Raw genomic sequence first — 14,268 nt, 5'->3', positions numbered from 1 at the left:
GGCTGTTAAGTTAAGCTTTTCCCATTTCTTTGTGAATGTGCATGTATTGTATTTCAGGAACCTAAATTTTATGCATTGCTTAAATATCCCTGACATTTATGTTTTATTTATTTTTAATTTATTTTGAGGTCATGCAATTTATTTTCTCCAGAACTACTTAGGTTATGCTCATCTCTCTTGGTTCTCATTAGCGTTTCATGAAATAGAATGAAAAATCTCATTCTTTGAGCTGTAGCATCTCTGAATATAAATGTCTCATTGCCTTCTTACATACACTATTTATTTTTGTATGTGATGTTTTGATATTTAGAATGACTTTTTCATTACTTCTTCAGTCTTAAAAATACATACTTAAAGTACGTATCTACAAAGAATTAGCAATAAGAGACTGGAACTCTAACAAATGTATCTGATTTCTTTCTTATAAGAAGAAACATTTTTAAGCATAACTGGAAAAAATTAAACAAACTAAAAAAAATAGTCTTGGTGTCTTAAGTAGATGCCAAGGAATATTCTAATGATGAAAAACAGCACCAATACGTTAATAATCTGAAAAACTACAAATGATGGACAAACTCCAGGGTGTCATGACTCGCACCAGTCCAATAATGACATGGAATATGGAGCATGATAAAAAACAGTATGAGCAAGATAACAGAATCTAAACACCATGCTAAGCATGTAAAAATACTGATCAAAAACCTAAACCTTTTCCAAAAGACAACCCTGAAAGAAGCCCACCAATATTTCATAACTGCAAGCCTAGACCTGCAAGAGCAATACAATTCTAAATAGGATTTGAGCAACTGAAACACGTGAGTATTCAACAGAGACAGTAAAAACTAGTCTGTGGGAGATGATAGATGGTTACATAAACAAAGGAAAGCACAAACGTGTGCTTTAAATTTGTCTTTGTTGAAATTATTTCAGTCCATAACTACTAAAACTGATTTTAAATGGCAGTTCTGCATTTCCTTCACATTTCCATTCTTGTACACAGTAAATATTATTGAGGCAAGCGGCATAGAAAGTTTTTGAATAGGGGACCTCAAACAGAAGGGTTGTGCATGCATAGTGCTAGACAGATTTACACAAACTAGTATTGGAGGACAAGTCCACACTGCTTATTATTGGCACAAAGATACTCCAAGCCCTGGGTCTGCTGGATAAACAGTCAGGAGAACTACTTCCTAATGAATTAGTATCTTCCAGAAGAGTTAGACACTTAAGGACTTCCATTATTCTAAAAGCAAAGACTAAATCTCTTCCTTTGGGACCTTGAAATTTCCTTTTTTCATATTCAACAGCACTGGACTGTGTCCATACTATCTGTACAGTTTCCTGCCTGGGAAACTGGGTCCTACACACCTTCCTTCTTTCACCAACAAAAGATGTGGTGAAGGGACAAAAAGGAACAGCTCTGCTTTGTCCCTCACATGCCTTTTCTGACTCCAAGCATCCACCATATCCACCAGGCAGCAGACTAGTTTTAGAGGGACCTTGTCCATATACTGTTTTAACTTGCCTTTATTCCACCAAATTGACACTCCATACTATATGCAAATGCCAGTCTTGTTCAACTGCTTTGTAATATCTTAAGCCAAGGAAAGATCATAGACTAAAGATGAAGAGTAACATAAAAAAAAAAAGCCTAGTAAGAATAACCCCTGAAGCACAGCTGAACAGCTTTCTATCTGAGCTTGAGAGAAACCTCTGGTTTCCTTACTCTCCTCTATTTTGGGGATTTGAACTCTCTTGTATCCTGAAATAAAACCAAGATTCGTGAAGATAGGATTTTTAATCTAAAGGGTTATCTTAAGATATAAGCTATTGAAAAATTAATAGCATTTTTACAGCTACTGATTAATTAAAGTGGAAGCTGATTAAATGCTTAAAGGTAATATTTTGAAAGGAAACAAGAACCTATAAAAATATTTTAGTTTCATTATTTGCATAGTCACACTATGCCCTTAAAATCTGAATTCCTGATGTCTATATATTTGGTATCTCAATATTTGGTACTTTAAGAGTACATATCTTTAGCCTGTTAATGTTTGATATAAAATCACAAGCTTAATAAGAATACTTATCAAGTTGCTAATGTTCTAAAGAAAAATACATTCTGATATCACCGTGACCAGTGGAATAGACAAAATGAGTGCAACATTTGCTACCTTTTGGGCATCAGTCATGGATGGATAACCACAGCAGTGAAAGTCAGCATTTTTTTTTCTTTATTAATTTTGGCAATACAGGTATTCTGATAAAATTAAATAAATATTAGAAAAAGAAAAAGTAATTAATACCTGGCATGTTCCTGAACTCCAACAATCTCTACTTCACTATCAGAAGAGGCAATATTAATTTCTTCATTGATCTGGGCATTACTTAAAGATATTTTGTCACCTGCACGGAAGCCTGGATCCAAATGACCTATAGATGGGGAAAATGCAAATACAGCAAATGTTTAACAACTTACATAACTCAGAAATCAGCTGAAAAAGGAATTTCCAAAGTGAACAAATAAAACCACTGAAACACTGCAAATGGAAAATCTTTTTAGATTAAGTTTTCCAACTTTCTGTTCATCACCCAATACAGGATGACCACTGGATTTATCCAGTCTCAATAGCTCCAGTGATGGTGTTATCACAAAAATGTGAACCAAGTCCGATTGTTGCATCAAGAACATTCAATGTAATTAGGATTTCCAGCTGTTATTTTACAACAATGCTGAGTTAGACTGTGCCTAAATCCCTTTGAAATAAAGGAACAAGACCATCTAATGCAAATAAATCAAACTCAATGATGCTGTGACAAATAAAGCCTATAGTCTGGGCATAAATATCACACATTGAGGAAAATTTTCTTTTTTTTTTTTTTTAGGGGAAGCTAGTCAATGAAATAAAAAACAATAAACCCATCAGTTTCTGGCCATGCTGCTTCACACATCTTCTCTAAAATTATTGCAAAGACTAAAAAAACCCCTCTGTTTTTCTCAAGTCCCATATACAGCAGTGTTTTTTTTTAATTACAGCTAGTTCCTCAATGATATCCAGTTCCTCAGTCTGTCCTCTCTAAATACTAAGAAGGTTCTTAACCCCAATTAATGAAGCTATGTTGGGACATAGTAAATAATATTTGCATAGAAAACACAAACTAGACAAAAATATTTATTTTACAATAAATACATTATTTAAAAAATCAATTAAAAATAAGATTTAAATAGAAAAAGATAACTTCTATTTTTAAAAATGCTGTTTTAGGGAACAAAAAAAGACAATTACTTCTGTCTCTTTAGCAGTAACCTGGGGGATGCTGGGCAGCCTTGAAGCAGATGACACTAACTACTCCTTGGGAACCACTCACTCATCTGTATTACACAAGGGAAGAATCAGTAGTCAAGCAGGAAATTTGAGAGAAGGTGAATATATTATGTATATCTAGCTTGAGTAGGCATCTCTTCAAAGATGAGAGGATGTAATGGTTTTACAGTGATGAAAAGTTTAAGACTGAATGAGCCCCTTCCCCCTTCCCTCCCTCATGACAATGGAGGGAAGGAAAAAAAACCCAAAAAATGGAACTACAAGAGGTTAAAAAAGGTTAGATCCACAATTTTACTAAATAAAATATCAATAAACACAACAATAAAAAAGAACATTGTACAAAAGAGGGAGTGGTTTAACCAAAAAAAGCAAGGTGTTGATGGTGTTTTGGGGATTGCTGTTTCTTCTTTTATATGTTTTCTGTATTCTTTGCACATATATTTGTAACTTTGTAGTCGATTATATTAGTGGCTAGTTTTCCCAGTACTTTTCTATGGCTTTCCCTAGGCAGGAAGACAAAACAAATTCCAGAGCTCCAAGCCCCGGGGGGTACAAGGCCCCAATGCTTTCTTGGTTCTTCCTGGGAACCAAGGTTGAGAACAAGTCTTCAAGATACATTTTCATGGACAAAGTACAGCTAGTGCCAAGGGGGGAATCCAGAGAAGGGGCTTGACCTGGGGGGGAATTGCATCACCACTTGTCCTCCTAATTGTTGCTTTTTATCAATTATGCTAATTTCCTAAAACCTATAAAAATGTACTCACCCCTGAGCAGGTGGGCTTTTGTGGACATCTTTCCATAAGTGCCCCTGAAGGCCTTCAAATAAAGATATGTTCTTATATTACCTCCTGTCCTAGGGTGATGTTATGATGCTTGTATCCTCATCGGGTGCTCTGTTTATGCTGGATATTATATTCTGTGCCTTCAAGATTGGCTCAGAGACTGAAAGCGGGGAGAAGAAGAAGCACGGAGTTTTGTTATCAGCCTGCATTCACTCCTGCACAGTCTGCTGGAACACAGAACTCCACTGTGTTGTCTGGGCATGGACGGGGCAGAACACGGGGCTCCTTTGCTTTTTAGTTAGTATAGCTAGCTGAGGCAGTCCAAGTTTTCCCTGGACTGGTTTTCTTTCCCTTTTCTTGGTTCTGTTCGAACCTGCTCCAGACTGGGACCTGGGGAAACACCAAGAGCTCACACTTTGTGTCCTACCGGGGCCAGCTCTGGTGTCCTAGGGTGACGTTATGGTGTTTGTATCTCCAATCGTGTGTTCTGTTTACGTTTGATATTATGTTCTGTGCTTTCAGAACTGACTCTGAAAGTGAAGGTTTGTTTTGCCTTGTTATCAGCCCGTTCACCTCCCCCCATGGTCTGCTGTCTAGAAAAGGCTAATGCTGGCTGTCTTGCTTGCTTTGCTTGCTTGCTTGGCTTGCTTGCTTTGCTTGCTTCTGCTTTTGCCTTTGATTCCTAGTTAGTTTAGCTAAGCAGTCCAATTCTTTCCCTGGACTGTTGCTTTTTTCCTTTCCCTTTCCTGAATACCATCCAACCTGCTCCGGACTGGGACCTGGGAAACAACGAGGAGCACCGAGTGTTTTGTGATCTGCAGCAACCATCCCCAGTGCTGGAAAGCAATCCCCAGCATCCAGACCCGGGCGACCACTCCCAGGAAAGACTTTCTGGATTTGTTCATCTCTTCAGAGTGGTGAAAGAGTTTTGTTGTCATCTGGTGTTGTTAATTTTCTTTTTGATGCTGGGGGGTGCTTTGTTCGTTGAATAAACAGGTTCTTTTCCACTTCTCTCAGAGAAAATTTTTTCCGGAACCAGGTGGGTGGGGAGGGGCCGTGGGGGTTTGTTTTCTGGGGGCTCCTTCCAGAGGGTTTTCCCCAAATTTGCCCTAAACTCGGACATCTGGGCAGAAGCCTTTCCCAGCACCGGAGGGACTGATAACAGAGCAACCACTCCCAGAGAGACTTTCTGAATTTGTCATCTCTTCAGAGTGGCAAATGAGTTTTGTCACCTGGTATTGTTCATTTTGTGTGCTGGGGAGTGCTTTACTTGTTTAAATAAACAGGGTTTTTTTCCACCTCTCTCCAAGTAAATTTTCCTGAACTGGTTGGGGAGAGGGGCTGTGTGGGTTGGCTTTCTGGGGGGGCCCTTTTTGGAGGTTTTCTCCCAAATTTGCCCTAATCCAGAACACCTCCTTACTAAAAATATCTCGAATTTCATGTCCATGCTGAGAAAAAGGCAACAATATCATGTGGCCTCCCTGGAACAAAGAAAAGATGGCAGGGACTTATGAAGCAATTCCAATGGGGGATGGGAGGTGCTGGTGCTGCCTGGAGCAGCTCCAGATTTGTAGTGGAGGGTTTCCTGCTCTGTCACTGCAGCAGTGACAGTGGCGGTAGCAGCAAGTATCTCTCCCTGCTGAGTTCAGTTTGACACGAGGTTCCTGCACTGCCACTTCCACTTGGGGTGTGTGTGGGGGTTGGTTCATCCTCCTCGCTGCCTCTTCCTACCACCTCACTGGGCTCCTTTTCAGCTCAGCTGGACTCCCTTTTGGCTTGGCTGGACTCAGTTGAAATCAGTTCCCTTGCTCCAGGTCACTTTGCTATCCTGAAGAGGGGGAAGAACTGGTCCTATGGTGAACTGAAAGCCGTGCAGCCCTGGCTGCGCTGGTCTCAGCTGCATCACAGAGCTGTCACTTCAGCACCATCCCCTGGGAGTAGTGCTGATGTCTCTCCTCAGCCCCTTGTTATGCAAAAACATCCTGGAGGGATGGGAAATGGGGGAAAATGGCGCCGCATGTGGTGCTGGGGTCTGCAGGTCCTTTAGCTGGAGTGAGCCAAACAAAAATGCCCCCCTTTCCATTTGTGGTCATGGCATTTTCCCTGCCAAAAGCACGCTGTGTTAGTTTAACACAACCTGGCTTTTAGTGGGAGCAGAGGAAGCCACAGAAGCTGCCTCTGAGAGAGAAACTTCTACTATCTCCAGCAGAGCCAATCCCTGAAGGTACTGATGATGGACATATTGGCTGGCCCTATTAGAGAAGTTGGGAATGTCTCTGTGATAGCATATTTAAGAAAGAAAAAAAAAACCATGGGAAGATCTCTTTCTTCCTTGGAGGGATGGGTAGGTACCAGTGCCCTCCTGGTACTGAGACCAATCTTGTGGCTGGCACTTGGGGCAGCTGGGGCCAGAACCAGGCACCTGGCCGCAGCCATCTCTGTGCTGGGAGCGGTGGCAGAGCTGGGGCAGTGCAGTCAGGGTGGCACAGCATCGCTCGCAATGAACTTTACTTGCTTAGCTATTTTTAACCACCTGTACTGTGGACAAAAGAGCGGGGACGGCAACAATAGCTTCTCCTTTTCAATCCACTGCATGAAGAGAAGCTCTAAATGGTGGCCAGCATGACCTGCTCGGTTCTGGCGGGGACTACACAGCCAGCGACAGGGGGCATGGCTAGCAACTCCCCAATGCAGAGCCCAGATGGGATCAACCTTTCAGCAGAATTCTATAAAAACTTTTCAATTTATAGAACTTGAGAACAAAGGAATCTACGAATGAGTGAATGGTTTTTTGTGGGTGCCTGGCTTCTAGCTTCTAGCCAGTGTCAAACCCCAACACGTGCCCATGGTTATGATGTAAAATGGTATTGAATAAACAGCACTGAAAGCTCCACCCCCTTGTCTCTGTACCCAAGACATTGTCACCCCTTATTCTATACCATGCAACTCATGCCCAGATTTTATAGCTTTCAAATGTATACACATACACATACAAATAACTATATACAAACACAGTTATAACTTAGGTGCTCAATGACAGTTCCCCCAAGATATTTATTGAGTTAGTTTTAGTCTGTGACTAGTATAACTTGAGTAGTCCAAATTAATTGGCCAGGGTATTTACAATATACAGTGGGAGTGTCATTCAACAACCAATATTATATATACAATTCAACATTACAGATGGTTCTCACCAAAAAATCAAATCCCCTTGAGGGATATTGTTTCCCCATCCCTCTGCATTACCCATCAAGTGCAACCAGATCCTTAAGCAAAAACAATCCCACCAATAAGTTTGCCTGAGGCAAGGTTAATCCAAACTGTCTTTCTTATTTCTCATTTGCACCACAGGGACTTTTTCTCTGTGGTTGTCATAGGTTGATAAGGAAGTAAGTTTTCTTGGGAAGGTATAGTCAAACTAATCAGTGGTCAGATTTGAATATTGCACCTGGTGTGACCACTGAAGACATTGGACACGCCTCTGAGAACACAGGGGGTTAAAAGCAGAGAACTCCCAGGGAAACTTTCTCTTTTGTTCTGGTCATTGAAGAGTGCAGACTCTCCACTGCCCAGCCACAGGCTGGGTGGGGGAGGGGAAGCCATGCAGCCTATGGCTGAGGTAGGCTGGAGCCCTAGAAAGAGAAGGGGGGTGAAGGGAATGGAACCGGGTCGGGCCCTGCAGGACGGAAGGGTTGAGAAACACTGAGATGTCCCAGGCAGCCTCCCCAGAGGGAAAGAGAGAGAGAGAGAGAGAGAGAGCCTGTTCTACCTGGAAATTTGATATCATGTGCGGCAGTACATGGGCAGAGGAGAAAGAGAAGGGAGCGTGTGGTGGTGCCCTCTGTCTTCAGGGAAGAAGATTTCTGTTCTCAAGACCCTCGTCCCCAGGGGAGGAGAAAATGGGAGGACTGTTGTCCCAAAATGAGAAACTGTTGTTCTTTAGTCCTTGGCAAAGCATTCTTAAAAGAACCCTATGAGCAGTCTTGGTCCATGCACAGTGGTGAGAGCACTGTACATAGAAGGAGGATGTCACAATGGCAGATTTTCTCTGGGCAGTGCTGTGTGTGACATGGAAACACAAGAGGTTGCAATTGTGTTTCCTGGGGGAGTCTATGGTACAAGAGAGACTCTCCCTTGATGGACTGAGAATTTAATATCTAAGGGGTAGTAACTTGATCGGGAATCCAGGGTTTTGTCTCACTGTGTTTTGTTAGAAATTGGGTGGGGGGAGGAGGAATGTTTTCAAAGGTTTTCATTCTGAATTCTGTGTGTTCCTTGTATTATAGTTGTAGGTTAATAAAGTTATTTTCTTTACTTTTAAGCATGAGCCTGCTCTGCCCTGTTTCTGGTCACATCTCAGGTCACATCTCACAGCAGTCATTTGAGAAAAATATATTTTCATGATTGCACTGGCATTGTGCTAGCATCAAACCATGACACTGGTACATAAGGTTCCTGACTGAGCAGGGACACCTTTATTGTTAGAACCTCAGGTGTTAACTAACCAGCTGGCCTTGGCTAAATGCAGATCCCAGTGTTTGAAGGTCCCACCACCCATTGCTTTCAATGTAGTTTTTAGCAGTCCATTCTGCTGTTTAACTTTCCTAGAGGCTGGTGCATGAATATGATACACCTACTCAATACCACGCTTTCTGGCACAGGTGTCTATGAGGTTGGTTTTGAAATGAGTCTAATTGTTTTACTCAGTTCTTTCTGGGGTTCCATGAATCCACAGGACTTGTTTTTCAAGGCCCAAGATGGTGTTCCAGGCAGTGGCGTGAGGCACAGTGTGTGTCTCCAGCCATCTGGAGATTGCTTCCACCATTGTAAGCACGTAACACTTGCCTTGGCAGGTTTGCGGGAGTGTGATGTAATTAATCTGACAGGCCTCCCCATATTTACATTTTGACCATCATGCCCCAGGCCACAGATGCTTTACCCACTTGGCCTGCTTGATTGCAGCACATTTCACAGTTATGAATGACTTGGGAGATGGTGTCCATGGTTAAGTCCACCCCTTGGTCACAAGCTCATCTGTTTATTACATCTCTTCCCTGATAACCTGAGGTGTCATAGGCCCGCTGAGCTAGAAATAACTCACCTTTATGTTGCCAGTCCAGATCTACCTGAGACACTTTATTCTTGGCAGCTTGATCAATCTGTCTGTTGTTGTGATGCTCCTTTTAGCCCGACTCTTAGATATGTGTGCATCTACATGATTTACTTGCACAGTCAACTTCTCTACCCAGGCAACGATCTCTTGCCACAATTCAGAAGCTGAGATGGGTTTTCTTTTGTGCTGACAATTGGCCTTCTCCCATTGGTCCACCCATCCACACAAAGTGCTTGCTATTACCCAGGAGTCAGTGTAGAGGTAGTCTGTTGGCCATCTCTCTCTTTCAGCCAGCTGGATGTCTTTTAGCTCTGCAACCTGACTTGATCCACCTTGTCCCTCAATAGCTTCTGTGACTCATCATGTGGGACTGTGTAGGGCAACTTTTCATTTTCACTGTATCCCTACAATATGTCAGGAGCCGTTAGTGAAGAGTGTGTCTCTTTTAATCTTCTGGTAGCTTATTATATGCTGGGGCCTCCTTAGCACGTCTTACCTTGTCCTCCTCCTCTTCTAATGATAATCCAAAATTTTCACCTTTAGGCCAGTTTGCAATGATCTTCAAGATCCCAGGGCAATTAGGATTTCCTTTCTGAGATTACTGTGTGATCAGAGTGATCCACTTAATACATGAAGCACCAGAGGCATGATGTGTGGAAGGGACTTTCCCTCTGAATATCCAGCCCAGAACTGGCAGTCAGAGTGCCAGGAGGAACTGTGCTTCGGTGCCAATCACTTTTGAAGCAGCTTGAAAACCTTCATCAGCTGCTAGGATCTCCTTTCAGAGGGCTTTCCCCAAATTTGCCCTAAACTAGGACAGATGTTTACAAGAAGGGTGTTGTTCCTAATTGGCCAATGATGTGAGGGGTTTTGATTGAGGACCAATCAGGTCCAGCTTTCTTGGAACAGTCTATAAAAGAATATGATGTCTAATAAGCTTCTTTATTTGCCTTCTGAGACCTTGGAGTCTGTGTCGTCTTATTCAGCTGTCCCTAATACGAGAGCAACAAAGAGGGAATTCAACATTCTCAAAAACTTTATTTATTTCTTTATTTAATAGAAGTAGCTGGGCACACAGAGAAACATGAAATGGAAGTGCTCAGAGGCTTTGATTCATGTGCTGGTGGCTTCAAACTGACAGAGGGCAGGTTTAGATTAGATATTAGGAAGAAATTCTTTCCTGTGAAGGTGGTGAGGCACTGGTACAGGCTGCCCAAAGAAGCTGTAGCTGACCCATCCCCGGGATTGTTCAAGGCCAGGTTGGATGGGGCTTTGAGCATCCTTGTCTAGTGGAAGGGGGCCCTGCCCATGGCAGGAGGGTTGGAATGAGATGATCTTTAATGTCCCTTTCAACCTAAACCATTTGATGAGTTTATGATCACCATCTCAGAAATTCTCATCTCCTCTCTTCTGAATGTCACTGCTGCTACAGCATGATTTTTGGAGGAGATATCCCCTTGTGCATCTAGCCAAGTAAAGAATACCTGCTTTTTAATACTACATTGGTGTCAAGGAGTTGGTTTTTTTTATTTTACCGAATTTTTGGTAACAGTTTTGGCAACTCAGGTGTAACATACTCCTGAATGTCAACAGATCCAAGGGATCACAGAACCTCCAGCCATCATCAAGGGGTTCTCAGGGAGAACCTTCAAGCCCCAGTCTAAAGAAAATCAGAGCAAGACCCCTGGTAAGATAAAGGCATTCTTTACTTTAAAGGTGTTAACTGTTAATCTGCCTGTTAGGCACAGCAAAACCTTTGTAGGGTTGGGTTTAAAGGTACCTAAGGTGGGAGGGAACAGGGAAGGGTTAGAGTCCCTTCTAGGATCTCCTAAATGGTAATTGGTTGTAATGGGAAACAAAACCTCAAAAGGGGTTTCACAGGTGTCACCACTGCACTGTATCGTGAAACACTGGAAACAAATCAGATGTGATCCCCTTACACGAGAAAAACATAAAATTTTGTAATCAGTGGTGGCCACTTTACATACTGGAAGACCAAGAAAAGTGGCTGAAGGATAGAACCATACAGTATAATACCATATTGCAATTAATGCTGTTTTGTAGAAGGGAGAATAAGTGGGATGAAGTTCTTTATGTTGACTTGGTTTTTCACCCTAAGAAATCATCCAGAATAGCAAAAGGAATGCAGGACAACCCCACAAGATCCATTAATTTTAGCCCTTAAAAAGGAAAAGAAAGGCAAATAGTTGAAGATACGTTGTTCTGCGTGTGGAATAGGACAGGGGTGCTTAAAGTGCAGGTGAGAAGAGGAGGAGGATTTAGAGCTGATGGTTGCTCCTCAGCAAAGAATGGAGGGGGAATGATCAATCACCCAGGAATACATTTAGATGCATGAGGAGGTTGTTGGAAAGTGGACTAGAATGGAGAGAATTTTTTAGGGGATCGGAGGATTTTAGTCTGATTGTGGGATGCACCAAAAGGCAGAAAGGAGATATTGGGGGAGATTCTGGGGAAGTTCTGATGACTTCCTTCCAGCAGGTGGTCAGGAATCATGGTCCAGTAACAGTAAAAAACCCATTTTTAATAGTAGATTTAATGTCATGAAGAAAAGTGGCAGGAGTTTATAGGGAAGATTCAGTTAGAGTTGCTAAGGTATTTGAAACCATAATTAGGACTCAGGACCCCCCCCACTCAAAAACAATTGGTTGAATATTTTAATAGTTGGTGGCTGAAGTATACTTTGGTTATTGCAATAATTAGTGGCTGAAGTATATTTGGCAATTTGTAAAGATTGGTGGCTGAAGTATATTTTGGCAATTTGTAAAGAAAGGGGACATTGGAAAACAGAGTGTCCCCAAGGCAGGGGAATTAAGACCTAAAAACTAAATCCAACTTTTCAAGCCATCAAGCTCAAGACCTTAAGTGAAGATGAAGAATTACCCTGAAAGGGAACCAGGGGAATCATCTTTAGCTGAGTGCCTGGTTGCATTATTGCTGGGGAATGAAAAGGTAAATTTTAAAAATTGGTACAGGAGCAACTTATTCAGTATTGAATATGTGCGGAAGAAAATTTAGCTTGAAACCTGTAAGCACTGTGGGTGTAACAGGGAGGAAAGAGAACAGGCCTTTTTTACAACTATTACTATTTAAATTAAGAAAACAGTGGGGGGACCACATGAATTTGTATATGCCTGAATGCCCAATCCCCTTGTTGGGGAGAGATTTATTGGGAAAACTGGTTATTCAAATAACTTTCCAGGATGGGGAAATACAAGTTCAAATACCCAAATAAAAAGCTGTTGAGGCAAATATTTTATGTCATAGGAATGAAAAGAGTTGGAAGAAATCCCAGAGGAGGGAGAGAATGCTGTAACCATGTTGGTATAGGCAACTGAGTTGCCTGGATGATCAAAGGTGGCCAAACCAGTGAGAATTACTCTCAAACCTGAAGCCAGACCGGTAAAGCAAAAACGTTACCTTATTAAGTGGGAGGCAAGGAAGGGGTTGGAAAAGCTTATAGAAAAACTTTTAAAATATGGGTTATTGAAAGGGTATGAGTCAGAATATAACACCCCGATTTTATTAATTAAAAAGCAAAATGAGGAACTGTCGCTGTTGAGGCAGGACGGGGCTAAAGAAGACTCCAAGTCAGAAGGCTAAAAGAACTGAACTGATTTATTTCAAATACATTGCTCTTTTTATAGAGAACATCATGCAGACTAATTTCATTGGTCTTAAAGTAAAAACATGTCACACCACTGGTGTGCTGTGAATGATGCACAGTGGCAGAACATATCTATAAACAATGTGAACAACAAGAGAGTAAATTATTTACATTCCTTTCAAACTCTTTCCCGGGCCCAGCCTGGTAGAAACCTCTCCTTTTCTCTCTGACTGAACTGAGAAGATCCATAAGGAACACAGATTAATACAAGATTTAAGGGCCATTAATAAAAAGAACCTGATATTTATCTAGTAGTAGCGAAACCATACACACTCTTGACAACACTGAAAATGGAATACAAATGGTCCAGTGCTCGATCTTAAGGATGCCTTTTTCTGCAATACCTCTTGACCTAGATAGAAATTGTGTGCTTTTGAGTGGGAAAATCCAAACACTGGGTGGAAAGTGCAGATAACACGGACTGTGCTACCCCAGGGCTTCAGAAGAATCCCACTATATTTGACAATCAGTTGGAAAAAAAAAATTTGGAAACCTGGAAAAAAAATCTGGACAGAACTTTACTACAATATGTAGATGATATTCTGCCAAGACTGAAAGGAAGTGCCTTGATGCTACTGTAAATCTGTTAAATTTCTTGAGACAATCTGGATACAGGGTGTCAAAGAAAATGGCACAAATAGGCAGAAAAGCAGTAATATATCTTGGTTTTGAGATCTTGCAGGAAGAAAGAAGCTTGGGAAGCAGCTGAAAAAAAAAGCCTTTTGCCAGATTCTAGAGCCAAGGACTACAAGCCTTCTTAGGTATGGCTGGATGGTGTCAGTTATGGATTGTCCATTATGGGGTACTGGCAAAACCCTCCAATGAAAAATTACTTGGTATGGGCTCCTGAGAGTCAGAGGGCCTTTCAAGCCCTACAAAAGCCTAAATGCCAATCCTTGCATTGGGATTCCTACACAACCAAATCACTTTATTTATCTGTGCGTGAAAGGATGCGCCTGGCACTAGGGGTACTGGCACAGCATTTGGGATCCTGGAGGAAGTGTGTCCTGTCGGAACTCAAAATGTCCCTCAGACATTTTCAGAGGTTCCAGGCCTTGGTCAGAAGCATTTTAGACCCTGGCAAGCAGCTGAAAACAGCTGGGATTTTGAGTTTGAGCCATGGAATGAGTTACCAACTTTGAAGGTGGAACAAGCGGTCACAGAGGGTTAGATGGTATAGTAGAAGTAATTACAAATTAAAGGGGAAAATTTTTTAGTATTGTACAGGGGGGTTTAACACCTGTACAGGAAAATTTTACTTTGTACAAGGGGGGTCAGGAGTTCTAAGATGGAGGAAAGTGGGCCTGATCCTGTTCTTCCTCCTTCTTCTTCCTTGCCTCCATGTTCTTGGTGATGTTGGCA

General features: G+C 41.7%; 1 protein-coding gene across 5 annotated transcripts in view; it reads right to left on the bottom strand.

The window, feature by feature from the left end:
* LOC116806906 (protein ARK2N-like) overlaps nucleotides 1-14,268 on the bottom strand; it is a 106,197-nt gene that overhangs the window by 21,021 nt on the left and 70,908 nt on the right. For 4 of the 5 annotated variants that reach the window (XM_072922960.1, XM_072922961.1, XM_072922962.1 and 1 more), the window contains one exon: nucleotides 2,307-2,433. In XM_072922960.1, the coding sequence (XP_072779061.1) occupies nucleotides 2,307-2,433 (127 nt within the window). Of the gene's footprint in view, nucleotides 1-2,302; nucleotides 2,434-14,268 lie in introns of those variants that run through there. The other variant, XM_072922963.1, reaches the window with a different exon arrangement.

Source organism: Taeniopygia guttata, chromosome W (assembly GCF_048771995.1).
Source record: "Taeniopygia guttata chromosome W, bTaeGut7.mat, whole genome shotgun sequence".
NCBI classification, from domain to species: Eukaryota; Metazoa; Chordata; class Aves; order Passeriformes; family Estrildidae; genus Taeniopygia; species Taeniopygia guttata.
The sequence above is the reverse complement of the archived record's forward strand: the minus strand, read 5'-3'. Positions and strand labels throughout refer to the sequence as shown.